Source organism: Urocampus carinirostris, chromosome 5 (assembly GCF_059441175.1).
Source record: "Urocampus carinirostris isolate Australia breed hairy pipefish chromosome 5, RoL_Ucar_1.0, whole genome shotgun sequence".
NCBI classification, from domain to species: domain Eukaryota; kingdom Metazoa; phylum Chordata; class Actinopteri; order Syngnathiformes; family Syngnathidae; genus Urocampus; species Urocampus carinirostris.
The window spans coordinates 4,138,400-4,155,877 of record NC_142353.1 but is presented as its reverse complement, the minus strand read 5'-3'; the positions used below and the strand labels follow the sequence as shown (position 1 = coordinate 4,155,877).

The window sequence follows — 17,478 nt, the reverse complement described above, 5'->3', positions numbered from 1 at the left end:
ATGAATACAGTATACTAACTTGTTCTTGACAGTTGCAGGCATGTAGGTAGAAAATTCACGATTACGCCACCTTGTGGCCATATATATGAAGATTTCATTTTGACAACGCATGAAAATTAGATGAACGATAGATAAAATAGCTAGATAGCTAGATAAAAAGTTGGTAATCGGATGACCAATTTGGAGTTCTGTGGTTGAAATGTTATGCTGTTTAATGCCATGAACTATTAGTTTTGTTGGTTCTCGACTTTATTGAGCATGTGCATATTTCATTAACATTCAATGTTCACATTATACAATACAAACATTGCATAAGACATCCAACTACATACTTTTATGATCCACCAAATTGTACAATACATATTATTTATATATGTCTGCACTTCAGCTATGTTCTTTATTTCGTTTATATCTGTGTTTTTGTAATGTGGCAGGCATCAATTGACATTTATTTCTATTTTCCACACACATCTACAAGCATTAAATCTTTCCACAATGTATAAACAATGGATATTTAAGCAAATAAATTACATTCACTGTCAAATACAGCAATCATAAATAAAAATGCTCAACATATTTAAGTCATAGGCAGTCTTTACCATGGAAAATAGTAAAACAACATAAAATATATCAATTTAACAGTTCCATATACTAAAGAAATAAAACAAAAATACAAATCTGACATAGAGACTATTTAGCCACTCCAAATATCTGAAGTCACGAATCACAAACCACAGCAATAAGTTAGAGCACCATAATGCCTCTAAAAATTAGAAACTTGAAAATTCAGACTCAACTGCACATTTGATTTCCATTCAATAATTCAAAATTTGAGGTTTCCAAACACGGCACATACACAAGCATAAACAGCAGCAGAAGATTGAAGGCAGCAAACTGCATCAGTCAACTTATGTGCAAACCAATAGTGTAATTGTTCAGAACAGTTACAGAACATTCAAAAGTTGATGCATCAAAGAGCAAAAGGGGTCACTGTTGCCACAACATACAAAGATAGCATGAAGACTCTAGTTTGGTAGTCTCCAAAAAGCATGATATTGCCGTACATACACATTCAAGTGGGAATCCATCCCCCATGGAAGACATTTTAGTAAGTTTGTACATCAATGACCAATGATTATAGGTGCAGAAAAATCCCATCTACCATCTATGCGGACACAACGTTGAGTAATGACAAACCTGTAGTGTTAATCTCATATTTGGAAAGTATGTTTTTATATTACAGAATGACCTTACAGTACATAAGTGACATTCCTTGGCCTAGTACTTTTTTTCTCTAGATGTGTCATTATTTCTTCGTCGTACACATTTCTATATTGCATCGCTTGTATATTGAGTAGATAACATTGAGAACATTTTTCATCCATGCTGTATAAGTGCATCAGGAAGAAAACAAAAACATTGCCAACCACAAACTGCATGCTCACCCACATCAAAAGTTCAACTTTAGTTTTATCCGACCAAGGACATTCTCCCAGTCCTCATCTGGATCATCCAAGTTCTCTCTAGCAAACTTCAGATGGTCCTGATGCTTCAGTATTTGAGTCGGTTACTGTTTGCTGCAGGTCAGTCACTTGATTCCTCCATGTGGTCCTGGAAATATTGCTCACTCTTCTTTTGATCATTTTGAGCCCACAGGCTGAGCTCTTGGGTGAGGACCCAGATTGAGGGAGATTATCACTGTCTTGTGTGTGTGTTTTGTTCCTAATATTTGCACCCCCTGTTGGATACTCCACACCAAGCTGATTGCCTCTTGCATGATTCAGACCTTTAATTTTGTTTCTATTATCCTTCTACAGATCATTAGTCTTGACCAGGGGTCAGGTACCAAAAATGTTTAAAGAGCCATATTTGACCCAAACAAATATAACACATAACGTATTTATTTATATTGGAAATGAATGTCTGGGTCGTGTTTGTCCTCCTAAATAAAACATATTTTTCCATTATCAAGCCTTAGTGAAAAAGCGTCATGGAGCCACTAGGTAGCGCCAATGAGATTTATGTGGCACCGAAACCGCTCGCTGCCAATCCCCAGTCTTGACCATAGAGTGTAATTGTTTCAAAGTTTGGATAGGTGAGTTCTATACACAAATAAGGACTGTTAAAACACAGAACAAGTAGAAGAAAAAGTAGCTTTTGAAATTTAGAAGGGACTTACAAATTATGCTTGTTAGTAGGTGACCAAATTCTTATTTTCAACCATAATTTACAAATACATTCTTTAATAATATCCAAATGTCATTTTATGTTAATTGTGAAGTCATGTATAGTTGGTGGTTGACTGTATATATATATATATATATATATATATATATAATATGTATGTATATATAAAAGAAAGGTATATCTATTGTTGCTTTGTCAGATTCTACTGTAGTTGATTGAAACCTGAATACATTGACTGTACATTATGTGATTTCAAGTATTATTTTGCATTGAATTGTGTGCAAGTGAATTGTATATGAAAAAAAAAGTTTGAGTGCATGCTTCTGTCATCCTTGGTCAAAAACACATGAATAAAAAGCTCATAATAAAGCCTCTGCTAGGTTGGATGCTTTTTGCTTTTTGTTAAGGTTTTGTACATAAAAATAGGAAAAATTGAGTCAAGCAACCCACTTACAAGTTTTACAAAGTTTACCTGGCCAGTCTATTGTTAAGATAAAGTACATAACAATACATTTACAATCACCGAGATGGGAAGATACAACCATTGCATTTCCTTGTCGTCATGCAGATAAAACATCACAACTAGTTGCTAACAACTCCACCACATTCTACAGGATGTGCTCAACAAAGAGCATAATTGATTTTGGGGGTTGGTACATGAAAATAAGATTAAATTGAAAGGGTTTTTTGGTACTGCTGGTTTAAAAATGAAAGCAAAATGTTGCGGCCATTCTTGTTTGCGTGTGCTAATGCATATACAGGCTTTTTTGGTCAGTTGTGTCTGTATAGTTGATTCTGGATTAGGTGTACTTTAGTGACTACGTGCAAATGTATTAGCAGGGATCAATTTTTCTGTGTGCCAGCCAGGCCAGTTTTCTTGCAGTGGGGGGAAGACATGGTAAATATGACGATGGCGTCTCAGTCTGAGAAGAGACTGGCAAAAGATTTGCGTAGGTTGCGAATGGTGTCAGCCTCATCCTGGCTAAGGCTGACTGCTGGCTTTGGGGTTTCTGGAATGTTGAAGGTATTGGTAAGATACTGCGATTAGCTATGAAGAGGAAATGGCAATAGAGGAGAATGAGAAGCTATTATCGTCATGCAGCAAACCCAGGGAATGAAAATTGTGGACAATGGTTAGCAATGAAGAGAGAGAGGATGAGTCTGAACACTTTCAATAGGTGCAATCATTTTCGCTTTTTGGTAGTGATCAAAATAATAAATGAATAATGTCACCGAGTGTTATGTGATGGTCATTGGAGGAAACAATGGCATTCATTTGAGCTCCATTTATTTTTTCCTGTTATATTTTAACACATTAAATGCAAGAAAGATTTTTATATGGTGCTCACATGAAAACATTGATCACTGCTATCGATTGTAATTCATGCACGTGTCTATCTGAGTGATGCTTTAATACAGTTCAGTTATTGGGACTTTTGTGTATTTTGTGTGTTCAGAAATGTCTAAGAAGGCATCAATTAAATTGAAATAAACAAATAAGGTAATTTAAAAATATGTTTGGCAATCTAAAAAAAGATTTTGGGGAATTTCACAGATTGCTGGGTGCCTAAATGTAACACAAATGAAAATTGAGATAAAAAAAACTTTAACTTTGGCGTAAGCAACATTTTTGAATGAGTTTTACATGAATCCATTTAAGTTGAGCTCCACTACCACAAAATATTGTCAAGTATTTTACCCCAAATAACAACAGATTTTTTTGACTATGTCCTGCACCCTAAAACTTAGGGCTAGTACTCGTATGTACTCACCAACAAAATAAAAACGTAAAGAAAGCTTTACTGCATGCTTTACTCATTCAGAAGCTGGTAAGTGGGGCTTCGAGGTCTCGGTACTTGCTACGTAGCCAGTAGTACTATAGTCAACTGTCCTGTTTTACTATTACAAAATAGAAATAAGATGGTTAGTAAATTGCTTTTAATTTCATGCAATTTTCTGAAAAATTATAATGTCAGGTTTTAAAGCTATTTCTTGAAAAAAATGCATTTTTGCAGAGATTTTTTAGGTACTACTGGTGTTGTAAATGTTGTTGACTAGAGAGTAAAAAAAAGGATATCAATACTGTCTAAATGAGTTTTGTGTACTTAAAACAGTATGACCAGAAGCTGCATTCAAAAAGTAGAGGACTGGGTTTTTTTTCTGAAAATTGCACTTGAACTTTTTGGCAAGAAAAAGAACCATGCACATCCCAGTGAATCTCTACAAAAACAAAATACAGTGTCTCATGCATATATCAATGCAAAAAGTCTGGGATGCATGCCATAACATTTGAACAGACTGGTTTCATTCCTACATTCGAGTTTGCAAATGTGCCGCCTAGACAGCGCCTACTTACTTCAATTAAGCAGAAGAGCCCACTGTCGTGTTGTCCTGGCTGGGCTTTTGAGGGTGCTGGGGCTTTTGCTGCAGTGGCGGGCGTCCCCCAGGACCCACTTGGCCCTGGACGGCCGGTCGTGGCTGCTGGATAGTGGTCCCACCCGGGCCAGCGTTTCTATGTTGACCCCCTTGTGATTGCTGTCTTGGGGGCTGGGCAGGTCTTGGTTGCTGGGGTTTCTGGCCGGCGCCCCCCGCAGGAGGTTTTGGTTGTTGCTGCGTGGCAGACTGTTGTCTTTGGGTCTGAGGTGAGCCTCCTTGATTTCGAGCACCTTGGTTAACCTTGGTCTGGGGATTCGGGTCAGTTAAACCCGAGTTTGCTGTAGCTTGCTGACCCTGTACAGCGGCACCTTGTTGAGGGCCACCTGATAGGAAAACAATCCCAGCATATGGACCTCTTTAACCCTCTTCCAGACATTGTTAGTTTTCTGATAAAACGCACCATGTTAACAGGTCAGAAGCCACCCTTATCTCAAACAATGATACATCTTCCATTCTTTCTCTTCGTTACCTTGTTAGACTTCCTTTATCCATGAAAATATTGTGGGTTTTTTTTTCTATATTTGTTGTGGGTCTCTAGTATACTCCTCAATTTCAAAAATGTTCTTCAAAAATGTATTTTTTTACCTGACAAACACTCGGTGGTATTACAACACAACTGCTAAATATACAGTTGTGGTCAAAAGTTTACATACACTTGTGAACAACATAATGTCATGGCTCTCATGAGTTTCCAGTTATTTCTACAACTCGGATTTTTCTCTGATAGAGTGATTGGAACAGGTAGTTCTTTGTCACAAAAAAAAGATTAATGAGGTTTGTTTTTTTAAAGACTCTATTATGGGTTAACAGAAAAAGTGATCAAATCTGCTGTGTCAAAAAGATACTAACCGCAACACGAATTAGCAATTTTGGTGACTTAGGAAGTTGTGTCAGTGAAATGAGCTTCATAGCATGGCCTCTTAACTTCTTGTGAGTTATTATGAGTGACTACGGCTGGTGACTTCTCCGAGGCCATTTAAATAGGGTTCATTGGATACAAACACCCACGGACACTGCAAAGGGATAGTCAAAGAAGCTCACCATGGATCATTGACTTGAAGAAGTCAGGAAAGTCACTTCAAGAGCCGTTTTAAAGCAGACGCATGTCCCAAGAGCAACAGTATAAAGTGTATGGCACTGTTTTGTCACTGCCACGGTCAGGAAGAAAATGCAAGCTATCATGTGCTGCTGAGAGAAAATTGTTCAGGAGGGTGAAGATTCAACCGAGAATCACCAAAAAGCATATCTGCCAAGAATTAGAAGCTGCTGCAACACAGGTGTCAGTGTCCACAGTCAAGCGTGTTATGCATCTCCATGGACTGAGAGGCTGCCGTGCAAGAAGGAAGCCCTTGCTCCAAAAGCGGAACCTTAAGGCTCGACTGAAGTTTGCTGCTGATCACATGGAGAAAGATAAGACCTTCTGTGGTCAGACAAAACAAAAATCGAGTTATATGGCCACAATGCCCATTAATCTGTTTGGTGGAGAAAAGGTAAGGCCTTTAACCCCAAGTAAACCATGACTACCGTCAAGCACGGTGGTGGTAGTATTAGGCTGTGGGGCTGTTTTGCTCCCAATGGCACTGGTGCTTTATAGAGTAAATGGGATAATGAAGACAGAGGATTACCTTCAAATTCTTTAAGATGTCCTCAAATCCTCATTGGATCTCGGGCGCAGTTGGCTGTTCCCACAGGTCAATGACCCCAAACACACATCAAAAGTGGTAATGGAGTGGCTAGATCAGGCTAGAATTGGGTTTTAGAATGGCCTTCCCATAGTCCTGACTTACACCCCATTGAGACCTTGTGGACAGTGCTGAAGAAACAGGCCCATGCCAGAAAGCTATTAAATTTAACAGAACTGCACCAATTCTGTCAAGATGAATGGTCAAAGATTCAAACAGAAGCTTGCCAGAAGCTTGTGGATGGTGACACAAAGATCCTAATTAAGGTGAAAATGGCCAAAGGACATGTTACCAAATATTAGGGCTGCTGTATGTATATTTTTGACCCAGAAGAGTTAATCATTAAAATAAATGTAAGTGGTGTTTGTATGCATTTAAAATCTAAAACGTGTCGGTGGCGACTCCAACACAAGAGGATGGTTTATGGTATTTTGAAATTAACATGTGTCCATTGTTAGAATGAATTAGTTGAGAAAATGCATAAATATATTTGGTTGATCTATCTCATACTTACAATCGTATATCTAAAGGCCAAACCATTTTAATCTTTATTCTAATCAGTAAACTAAATGGAGGCATACTTTAGTTATCGTTGAATTTATAATGATCTGCATTTGCTTTATTGTTAGCATTGATAGTTTTTCACTGTTTTTTAAAGTTAGCCCTATCATATTGACAGAGATTAAGTATTGCCTTTTTACCAGAAACGACAACATAAACTATTTCTAAGCCCAAAAAGAACGTAATTTTCACTTGGAGCCTCTTTATAGAAATTGTGGAAGTTTGATTTTAGGGGGTTTATACCGGTTCATAATTTTCTAAGACTGTTGTTGATTTTTATTGGTGTCATTGAACTATTTCACTCTATTTCAACCATTTATCTATCCATTATTTATTTATTTATTTATTTATAACAAGCAATGGCCTGGCCAGGCTCAATGTTGCCAAGCATTCTACCTGGGTGACATTGTTGGGCCTGTGATTTGTAAAAAAAAAGAAAAGAAAAAAAAGGGGGCCAGGGAGTCACTAGGGCGTGCCAAAGAGCCCCAGTTGTACACAAAGCAGATGTTTATCAATTTTGTTTGGTATTTATTTAGGGTGCCTTGACACAAAACCTAGCTAAAGACACTTGTAGAGGCCTACAATGTAACTGGTTACATTTTTGCAAAAATCGGTTGAGCCATTTCAGAGCCCAAATGTCAAATAAAAACACTTTCCGTGTCTTGTGCGTTTACAAGATTTGCTCCTACTTACACTATTTTTGGATGGATATAACTGTGGCATCCATTGTATATACATATGGATACACTGGTGCTGTTTTTGCCATGGGGACAGAAAAAAATAGAAATGTCCGAGAAAAATACCCCTGGGGCTTTTTTAGAGAGTAAGCCTGTCATAATCTGGTTTGGACACTTGGGTAGGTGTTTTGAGACCTGGTTTGTTTTATTTTATTTATCCTGGTTTTTGTCAATAAATACCATCCTTTGTTGAGTACACCTGTGTCCTGTGCTTCTTCCACGCAATTGAGTCCACCTCCGCAAATGTGACAAAGCTGAAGTTAATGTGTGTTCGTCTCTCTACTAAAAGTCCAACATTACTTTGGGAGAAGTCCCACTGTGCTTTAGAGCATTAAATATTCCTGATAAGGGGAAACTGCATGTGTGCACAAGAAATTATATTATGCAAATACATTTAAATGCAAGTGTAATCAGACAATGAAAAGACTAACCCAACAACTGAAATCGTAAAACTCTGTGTCAGACAAAGACGTTCATCCGATTGTTGTGTGTGTTTGGTTGGTTGGATCCCTGAACCATGAAGGTCATAGGGGCACCATTTCCTGTAGTGTGTCTTGGGCAAGCACAGTCTGGTGGCGCCCGTCCCTCTTGAGGCCAACATAAATTTTCACCTGGTCTCGAACCGAGGGCCTTTCATGCCTTTCTATAACCGGAATAATGACAATAATCTGTTTCTCATTGCCTGTGTGTAAATGAACCCAATGCTTTAATGGGATTTAAACTAGTACTAGATTGACCATCCTCTTCACACTATTCTTAACCGATTGCACTATTGGTATTGTATGTACTGAAAAAGTGTGACATGATGGATGGTCCACTGTGTTTTGCAGTTTGTTTTTTTCAGTTCAGCAAAGGAATCATTTACCCAAATAAAAACATTTTTAAAGTTCTTACCTTGTGGAGAGGGTCGTTGTTGAGACTGTGTAATTCTTGGTTGAGATAGAGGCTGAGGAGACACTGCTTTCTAAAATGCACAATAAAAGAAATATATAGACAACATACGTGATTTATTGCAAAGATAAATTCAATACATGTGACTTTTACCTTTGGTCTTTGGAAGTGGCATGTTTTTTGCTGACCTCACTATTTTTGCATAGATGCAGCCAAACATCAAGCGAAGTACCCATTTTCCACTCACAGTAAAACAACATATCCCGTAAGGAGATGCTTCAGCGGAGCGAGACATAACTCAAGGCCCCAACAGGGGAAATGTTGATGTGAACAAAATGCACATCAAGTTAAAAGTGTTCAGGACGATTGATTTAAAAGGATCTACCAAAATTCGAGCTAATATTTCAACTGAAATATTGTAGAAAAAATCATACTTTTAACTTCAAATCAAATCATTTACACAAGGTTTGTACACATTTTTCACAGCCAAGTTGCAACACTTTCTAAGGATTTTCAAAGCCAATTTTCCAATTTCTCCAGTACCACTAAGAGAAGAAATGCAGTGTAAGTCATGTATTTTGCATATCCACAAATACACATATAAATATTTTTGAAATCTCTACCCATTCAGGTGTTCAGTAAAAATTACAGTAATATGCAGTTTACTATTTCAGATGTAGGAAGTTCTTCCCGTTAAATTTAACACTGGGAAATGCTACCTTAATTTTTTGCAGAGTCCATAATAAACGTCCAAAATTGATGCGTGATCCTTGCACTAATACACAGCCTGTTTAGGTGTAGCATGCATCTGTTCTTTTGGGCTCAACCCATAAGACAATACCACACAAACCTTGCTGCCATTAATCACAAGGGGAGAAATGCAATGGCAAAGCAAAGCCACTAAAGAGTAGTGTCTGCGTCATTTGTAAGCAGATTGTTGAAACGCATGAAAACAATATCGAGCATTTACAAGTACTTTACCTATAAATCAAGCATTCTCAAGGATTTCAAGCACCCATATGAACCCTGGGTAAACAAAGTAATTTCACACCTGTGTAGCTGCGATGCGGCCAGTGGAAGAACTTAAAGCGGGTAGAATCATCTGGTTCATTTTCGAAACTACTAGTTCTGCAATCTGGACACGGTCCTCATCCTGCTGGTCACCGATCAGTGGCATTGAGCAGTCATCAACCTATGAACAGAAACGTAGATCAATTTCTTGTACATAACACCGCAGCATTTTCGACCTAAATTCGATGCCCTCGAGTACCTCTATGATGTAGTCCTTTCCATCTTTACCATGAAGCGCCTCCACAGCACAGATATCCAAACCTCCAAAGATGTTGGCGCAGGTGTCCACCCACATCCTGTATCTGTGATTGAACAAAAACAGATTCAGTTCTTGAATTACCAAAAAAGTACTGTGAGAAATGTCAAGGTAATAAATTCACTTTATTGTTTCAATGAAAGTACAAAAGAACCAACTTTTTCAACTCTCAAATAAAAAAAAAGAATTCTTACTGTATGTATTTTCATTCAGTATCTAATTATATATGTGTATATATATATATGTGTGTGTATTTGTGTGTGTATTTATATAGGAGCAGCACGGCGGCGCAGTGGTTAGCACGTGTGCGGCACAGTTCTGAGGTCGTGGGAACCTCCTGCGTGGGTTCAAATCCAGCTACCGGCCTTACTGTGCGGAGTTTGTATGTTGTCCCCGTGCTTGCGTGGGTTTCCTCCTCCGGGTTTCCTCCCACATTCCAAAGACATGCATTTCAGGTGAATTGGCCGGTCCAAATTGTCCCTAGGTGTGACTGAGCGAGTGAGTTGTCTGTCCACGTGTGCCCTGCGATTGGCTGGCACCCAGTTCAGGATGTCCCCTGCCCACTGCCTGGAGATGGCTGGGATGGGCTCCAGCCCCCCCGCGACCCTAATAAGGATAAGCGGTACAGCTAATGAGATGAGATGAGATGTGTTTATATATATACCAGTATATATATATATATGGATGTATGTATGTATGTATGCATGCATGCATGCATGCATGCATGCATGCATGCATGCATGCAATCAATTGGATCCTGGGTGTGGTCTATCTGTGGTCAATCCACTAATTCCCCATTGAGCAGCGTTTAAGTACCGATTCCAAGAAAGAACAGGAGAGATGAGCAGGTTGATAAAGTGAATGTTCCTATCCCTCCACGCCTCTGGGGTAAACGGCCAGTTGCCAAATCCTTTTTTTGAAGTAAGAAGAGGAATCTTCTTTTATTGGGATTGGAGACGAGGTGTTCTCAGCCCAGGAGGGCGGGGGGTTAAAGGACCAGTGTGCACCGTACAAATAATGAACAAAATTTTGCCCTTTTTCCACTACATGGTTCTGGCCTTCCTCCCCTTGCCTCGCCCGGCATTTTTTTGTTTGGAAAAACTCTGAGTTAGTTTTGGGCCTCACCCCCTATTTCTCCCGAACGTTTGGCAGTTAATAAAGTAATCTTTGTTAAACCCTTTAAAACTGTCTCTTGGTTGTGTAATTTCCCGGGTGTAAAACCCACCTGATTCCCCGAATGCCACAATTTTAACATAATTTCTGTGCAAAAATTCTCGAAATGAAAGGCTAAACATGGCAAAAACTTATACAAAGTCAAGCTTTTTTTTCTCATTTGCTTTTCAATTGGCTCCCTAATTGACTTTAAGCATTAGCACATGGCGAGCAATATTCCAAAAAGGAAGAATGTTATATATACTTAAATATTCAGCCATGTCTGTTTAATTGATCCTTAGATGTGTTTGGTTCTACGTTTAGCTTCAACTGAAGTTTTACTGGACATCTTAAAGGTTGCTGCTAATGCAATGCGAGTTTGTAGCATCCCAAATTTCTAATTTACACACGTCATTTTTTTCTAGAGTACCCAATTTTTTATGTCCCCCCCAAAAAGCATACACGAGGACACTAGTTCAAAGTCCCACTATTAATTATTCATTTTGAATAATGTTGAATAAGAATGAGAATTTTTGAATAAAAGACTGTTCTGATTTTTAATACTGTGTGCCTTAAGTAAAGGCACCACTTTTTAAATTAAACGTTCCCATATTTTATTAAGGGTAAGAATTAAAACAACAACTTCACCATAACTAAAAAAAAATCTGATATAATATTTATAAAAAGAACAAAAAAATAAATATAGTAACAAAGCTCTAACTTTCCCACCTTACAGTAACTGTTGGCCTGCCCCATTTTACATTGTGAGCATGCAAAAACGTACTTGTCAGACATGGCAACCTGCTCCAGCATTGATGAGCCTGTGTTGGTTTTCCAATTGCCAGAAATTGATGTTCTCCTGTAAGAGAAGATTGAACCATCTGAACGTTTGAGTTCTTGTTTACTTTTTTTTTAGTTGTTTTTTTTCATTTTTGTTTTTTAGAAAGGGTCCCTCGACTTATGAATCCACTCACATGTAGGCCTTGTAGTTTTCACCAATCTTCTGAATGCGGACGTCATACTTGGCATCGATGAAAGGCTCAGATGTGGCGTAAGTCTTGGTCAGGGCGACAACACTGGCAATATCTTGAAAGTCATATTGGTTGTCCACTTTCACCTACAATTGTCCAAAAGTAGGCATGTTCTCATATGCTCTTGTTACAGAATGAGAAATGTAGGTCTACCTTTCCCATTCCTGAGTGAGCATGACCCATCTTTATCACGACCGGGAAGTGAGAGGATGTTATCTAATGAAAGAGTACATTAGAAATTAGCTCCTGTAATATAGGATTAAGTAAATCACAATTTACCATTTCCTTGTGGTTAGGATAATAAACCTGGTCAATCAGTGGAAACTCCTCCGGTCCATGCAGTTTGTGAAGCCTTGACATCTGTGCAAACTTTAAAAACCAAATTGACAACCAAATTTAACCAAAATTGGTCCTTTGTATTTTTCTATTTTAATCTAATAATACAATATCAAACCACCTACCACCCAGGGTTTGTCACAGAAATTGTAGACGGAGTGCAAAGAATTAACGCTAGGCAGTCCGGCATACTGAAGACCGATAACTAAGTTTCGGTGGTCACCGTTCTTGTCCATGCTAAAGGCATGCTGTCTGATCAGTACAAAGTCTGGTTCAAATGATCTGCAATGAAACAAAGACAAAGGTTACCAGGAGCCAGGTCAATTCATTACATAGTACTGTATGTACCTAGTTTAAACACCAAATGAGTAATCTTTCACGTACTTAGTAACCTTATGGCCGTTTCTAATTGCATCAATGCTAACTGTGTAGCTTCCTGAAGAGTCAGCAACCAGGTTGATTTCGGAGAATTCTGCCTAAAAACAAGTGAAAGATAAGGCCATTTGTACTTAAAAGGGTTTACATATTACTGTGAATTTAATTAGAGGTTTTAAAATGACAGATTGAAGAAAAATAAAATTAATCAAATGTGTATTGGTGCTCATGAAGTACATTCTGTCATGATTACCGATATGAATCACGTGTGCCCGCTCATTTGGCGCTAACCGCTGCAGGCTCTGATTGGCTCCCTGTCCCTATTCAAACCCAGTCCTGTCACTCCCCTGTTGTCAGACCATCTGCGAACCTCTGTTGATACAAGGCTAGCCTTTTTTGACCCTGACTCCTGCCTATCCTGTTTTTGCTGCGGCTACGACCTGTTTTGATCCCGACCACATCTGCTCCCCCATCCCGGCTTACGACCCATTTTTGATCCGAACTAAGTCTACTCTACCGTCCTGGCCTACGACTCATTTCCGACCCCGACCACGTTTTTGCTATACCTGTCCCGGCTACCGACCTGTTTTTGCCGTCCCTGACACCACCATCACTTGCTACAGAAGATCCTTTTCCGTATTCGGATCACAATCCAAGTGTGAGAGAGACTTGCTTCCCGCGTTCAGCGACCACCACATCGTGGGCACCCTTCCTTTTTCTTTCAATAAAACTGATGGTAAACGTTACGCAATTGGGTCCGTTCTGGTCTTGACACATTCTGATTGTGAGAGCAGGCAATACTATAGGTTTTGAAACAAATTTTTGCCCTGTCCCAGACCCAAAACCACAGAAAAGAATAACCAAAAAACAGTTTGTACAAGCTCATCCAAAAGTGTGAGTTTTCCTTGCAGATTTATTTGGGGATATTCATAATAATTAAAAAAAAAAAAAAACATAAATCACTCATGAACCAAATAATAACATTCTACAGTCTCAAACCTACCTGTTCAACCTTGATATCATATTCACCATTGTGGACCTTTCTTCCTCTGAAAACTCTCACCCTATATGTGAAAATAAAATTGGGACAACTTGTCAACTCTAAATAAGTACAATTCGATCCAGGTGTTTGGATTCAAACAGAACTGAGCTTCATTAAACTGCAATTCAGTCAGTTTTATTATCAGTTGTACATTATATATAAGTAGTTAAAAATTACACTGACATGATAAACTCACGAGGATGTTTTCCTTTTTCTGTAAAAACGATATCAATTTGTATCACGACAGTATCTTCATATTGTTCCCTGTGTTTTTTTTTAATCTTTCTATTTGTTAGTGTAGCATGAAATGGTGAAAGTAAGAAGAGGCCTATTTCAAGTATAGTCCAAATACCAACCCAAAATCCCAGGAAGATGAAAGAAAAATAATTTATTTGAGTGCATCTGAGAAATGCACGTACTTGCACCATGAATAAGTTGACTAAGGCTACAATCGTGTCTATAAAAAAGGAGATAGCGGCAGAGAATTGAAGATTAAAAAAAAAAACATCTATATCCTGTACAACTCCTTTAAAGCCAAATTGTGTATTATTTGACAACAAATGTAACTATTTTCTGTAGTTGAACTGTAAAGGAGTGCTACAAACCACAAAGAAGATTACAAACTAAGGACATTTAAAGTGACTAAACCGCATCATTTTCTTATTATTTTTTGCCAAGCTTTTCAACAAAATGGGTATGGTCTCTCTCGGCTGTAAATTTTCAAGTTTTCAACATTTCACAAGCCAAGAAATATGAAGGCTTCACCGCTTCCACCGATTAGTCTAAATGTTTGTTATATATTTTTTAATTGTGTGGCTATTTTCATGCAGTGTTATGTGGCCGGCTCAGGGAGTAATTTAGTGTATAAGCACCACTGGCGATTACAATATATGTGGTAATTTGGAACAGGAAAGTAAATTTCAGATTAACACACTGCTAATCTGGGGGGGCAACACAATTATTTTTTAAATTCGGCGACTAGTTACTGTAACTAATCACTGGTGCAGGATGGATGACAGACGACATGGTGGCCCACATTGCATTGTATAGACGAGGCTGCTTCGCTCTTACCAATCGGTCTGCTGGTCGTCGACCACCAGGACGATTTTAGCGCTGCTAGAGACGCCTGCCCGGTCGGCCGCCTCGGACAAAGTTGCTGCTGCGGCGGCCGTGGTCTGTTTGACTGCATTGGAAATGGATGAGAAGAAGCTGGAGCTTCCGCCCGCAGACTGTTGCTGGCCAACAGGCTGGCGCCTCTCCGACGGCCCCGGGGAAACTGCCGGGCTTGGCTGCTGCTGCTGCTGCTGCTGAGGCTGCGGCTCGGCGCGTTGCGCATCTCCCGTGTAGCCGTTGGGCAAATTGGACATGAAATTGCTGTCCGAGAGTCGACGACGAAGGTAGTTCATGGTGGACAGACTGAGGAGAAAAAGAACAGGACGTGTCCGCCCACTAAATGCGTCGCACAAGTTGTCAGATGATGACGAGGGACTATTTATTAAAATGCACTGTATTCATGTCTGGATACTCTCTATGTTAGTCGTTGATACGCACCAATCCTTCGATCTGAATATTTTTTTAATATTCACAATGGAGCCTGAGTGAGTGAATTTACTGAATGAAGGTAATTATGAAGAAGCCTACCTGTGCGTGTTTTCGAGTGATCCGCCCTAAAACGATGTTGATGTCAAACAGACAGCGTTGCACAGCAGGAGCACTCTTCAGTTACGCGAAATTTAAATGACACACGCGTATTTTGAGATCTTGTATCAATCAAAAAAAAGTCCCGATGTCACTATGCTGTGCCCTGCGTCCTTTCCCTCCAGTCACAATTTTCCCCCATTGCCTTGCGTCACGATGAGGGGAGGAACCGGCGCTCAAGGTTGGAGAACTTAGGGAATCCTGTTTCCGATATTGAGAATAGATTTTCACATTTGGATGCTCTGATGTCGCGATCAACACAAAGATTAGTCCTTCCAACAATTATATCTTGATTTTCGTTGTTAAATGTATCTGTGTCTGATTTTTTACACCGTTATAGTGACTAAAATTGTTTCAATTTGATTACACACAGTGAAGCACTTCCGGTAGTTTTATGAGTTTGTGCAACTTGACAGTCAAGTGATGCTGAACAGAGGAGCCGCAAATGGCGCGTCGTTCTCCAACAGACACGATTCTCCTCCTGTTGCCTCAGCAGGCAAATCGATGATTTTTTCTCTTTCGATATGTAATCCGATACAGTTACTAGTTAACTGTTGAGAAATGTAATCAGTAACGCAATCCAAGTACCATGATATTGCAGTAATATAAAATGATTACATTCAGTAACTTTTGGATTACCCCAATACCAAACACGTCAATGAATTACAAAATAAACTAAATATAAATAAAATAACTAAATATATTTAAGATAAATCAGAAATGGAATCTTGAAAAAGAAATAGAGGAAACCAAGATCGAGTAGTTGCTTGTCCAATGAAAAGTGCTCACATTTTAACCACGTAGTATAGTGAATTGTGAAAAATTAAACTTTTTCTTTCACATGGCAGACAAGATATGTTCTGTTTTAGTTCACATTATGAACACATTAGAAACCCATGCTTTGTAGTATAAACTTTATCAAATAGTAATCCCACAAAATAATCCTTATTTTTTCTAAACATACCTTAATTTATATATCTAACTATTTTCTTTTGATACTGTAAAAAAAAAGTTACATTTTTGCATATTATTTACTTAACGCTGTTACATGTACTCTGTTATTCCCCAAGCCTGACCATAATGCACCAAAGCAAAGATAGAATTTGCACTCCAATGCAGTATGTCACAAAATTGAATACAACCCTCACGTTTCTGCTGAGATTGGATTATAATGTTTAATAGAACATCGATGAAGAAACGTCGTTTTGATACAATGTAAAAAAGTATGTAAACAAAGGCCATGGCTTATTGGAAAGATATCCTCTGGTACAGGGGTCGGGAACCTTTTTGACCCAAAGAGCCATTAAAGCAAAACATGTTTTAAAAAAAGATTGAGAGAGCCCCATCATATATTTTCAGACAAAATTGAAAAAACTGCCAAACACGCTCTGTAGACAAAAGTTAATTCTTCCGCACATTTTATTTCACTGTGTGTCATTTGATGATTTCATCAAATGTATGAAATGATAATAATGCCAAATCCTGTGTCCCAAATCAATGTAAATATGCCATTTACAATTGGTCTTCCACCTTAAGAGTGTTGAGGCCATTTTTTTCCATGAAATTTGTCCTTAATAACGGTTCCAAAACAATGTGCATGCAAAGTTCTTTTGTAAAAATGTCACAAAGGACTGCAAACGATAAGCATATGGTCATATTCACTTTGGATGTAGACTGCACTGAGCGAGCGAGAGAGAGAGAGAAGGAAGTGCCTTGCGCTGTGTGCAGTGATCCGCCCACCTGTACTGCTCACCCAATCAAAGTCCTTTGCCAGCGTTTTTATTTATCCGTTTAAATGGTTTCTTATCAAACTTCTGCATGCAGTTGCTTCGGCTTTATATAGACCAAAATCGGGATGAAATCACTTGACTTTGGAACGCCACAGAGAGATGTACAATGGATACATTCTATTTTGGAGTCATATGTACTCATGAAAAGAGCCATATATGGCTCCCGAGCCACAGGTTCCCTACCCCTGCTCTGGTATGAAGAGACAAATATTAATTTATTTGGCTCAGATGGT

General features: G+C 38.7%; 1 protein-coding gene across 2 annotated transcripts; it reads right to left on the bottom strand.

Annotated features, from left to right (window-relative positions):
- Positions 1-231: 231 nt before the first annotated feature.
- On the bottom strand, positions 232-15,605 carry syn1 (synapsin I). 2 transcript variants are annotated; one of them, XM_088335404.1, is made up of 14 exons: positions 15,399-15,605; positions 14,829-15,173; positions 13,719-13,779; positions 12,725-12,816; positions 12,466-12,622; positions 12,284-12,373; positions 12,158-12,220; positions 11,948-12,090; positions 11,758-11,832; positions 9,765-9,867; positions 9,546-9,686; positions 8,498-8,567; positions 4,544-4,946; positions 232-3,197 (listed from the first exon to the last, which is right to left on the bottom strand). In XM_088335404.1, exons 2-13 carry the CDS (start codon positions 15,161-15,163, stop codon positions 4,549-4,551), a joined length of 1,728 nt encoding a protein of 575 aa, XP_088191530.1. In that variant the 5' UTR covers positions 15,164-15,173; positions 15,399-15,605; the 3' UTR covers positions 232-3,197; positions 4,544-4,548. The 2 variants fall into 2 exon arrangements, with proteins under 2 accessions (XP_088191530.1, XP_088191529.1); XM_088335403.1 differs by having other exon boundaries at positions 232-4,946.
- Between the last annotated feature and the right edge of the window lie 1,873 nt (positions 15,606-17,478).

What these genes read in the sequence shown, in the direction of transcription:
- syn1 (XM_088335403.1), bottom strand. Translation starts at nt 15,163, where the DNA reads ATGAACTACCTTCGTCGTCGACTCTCGGACAGCAATTTCATGTCCAAT. An exon ending in AACGGCCATAAGGTTACTAA is followed by an intron (nt 12,623 to 12,724) that starts GTACGTGAAAGA and finishes GTTTCATTGCAG; the next exon opens with ATCATTTGAACCAGACTTTG. An exon ending in CTCACTCAGGAATGGGAAAG is followed by an intron (nt 12,091 to 12,157) that starts GTAGACCTACAT and finishes GGACAATTGTAG; the next exon opens with GTGAAAGTGGACAACCAATA.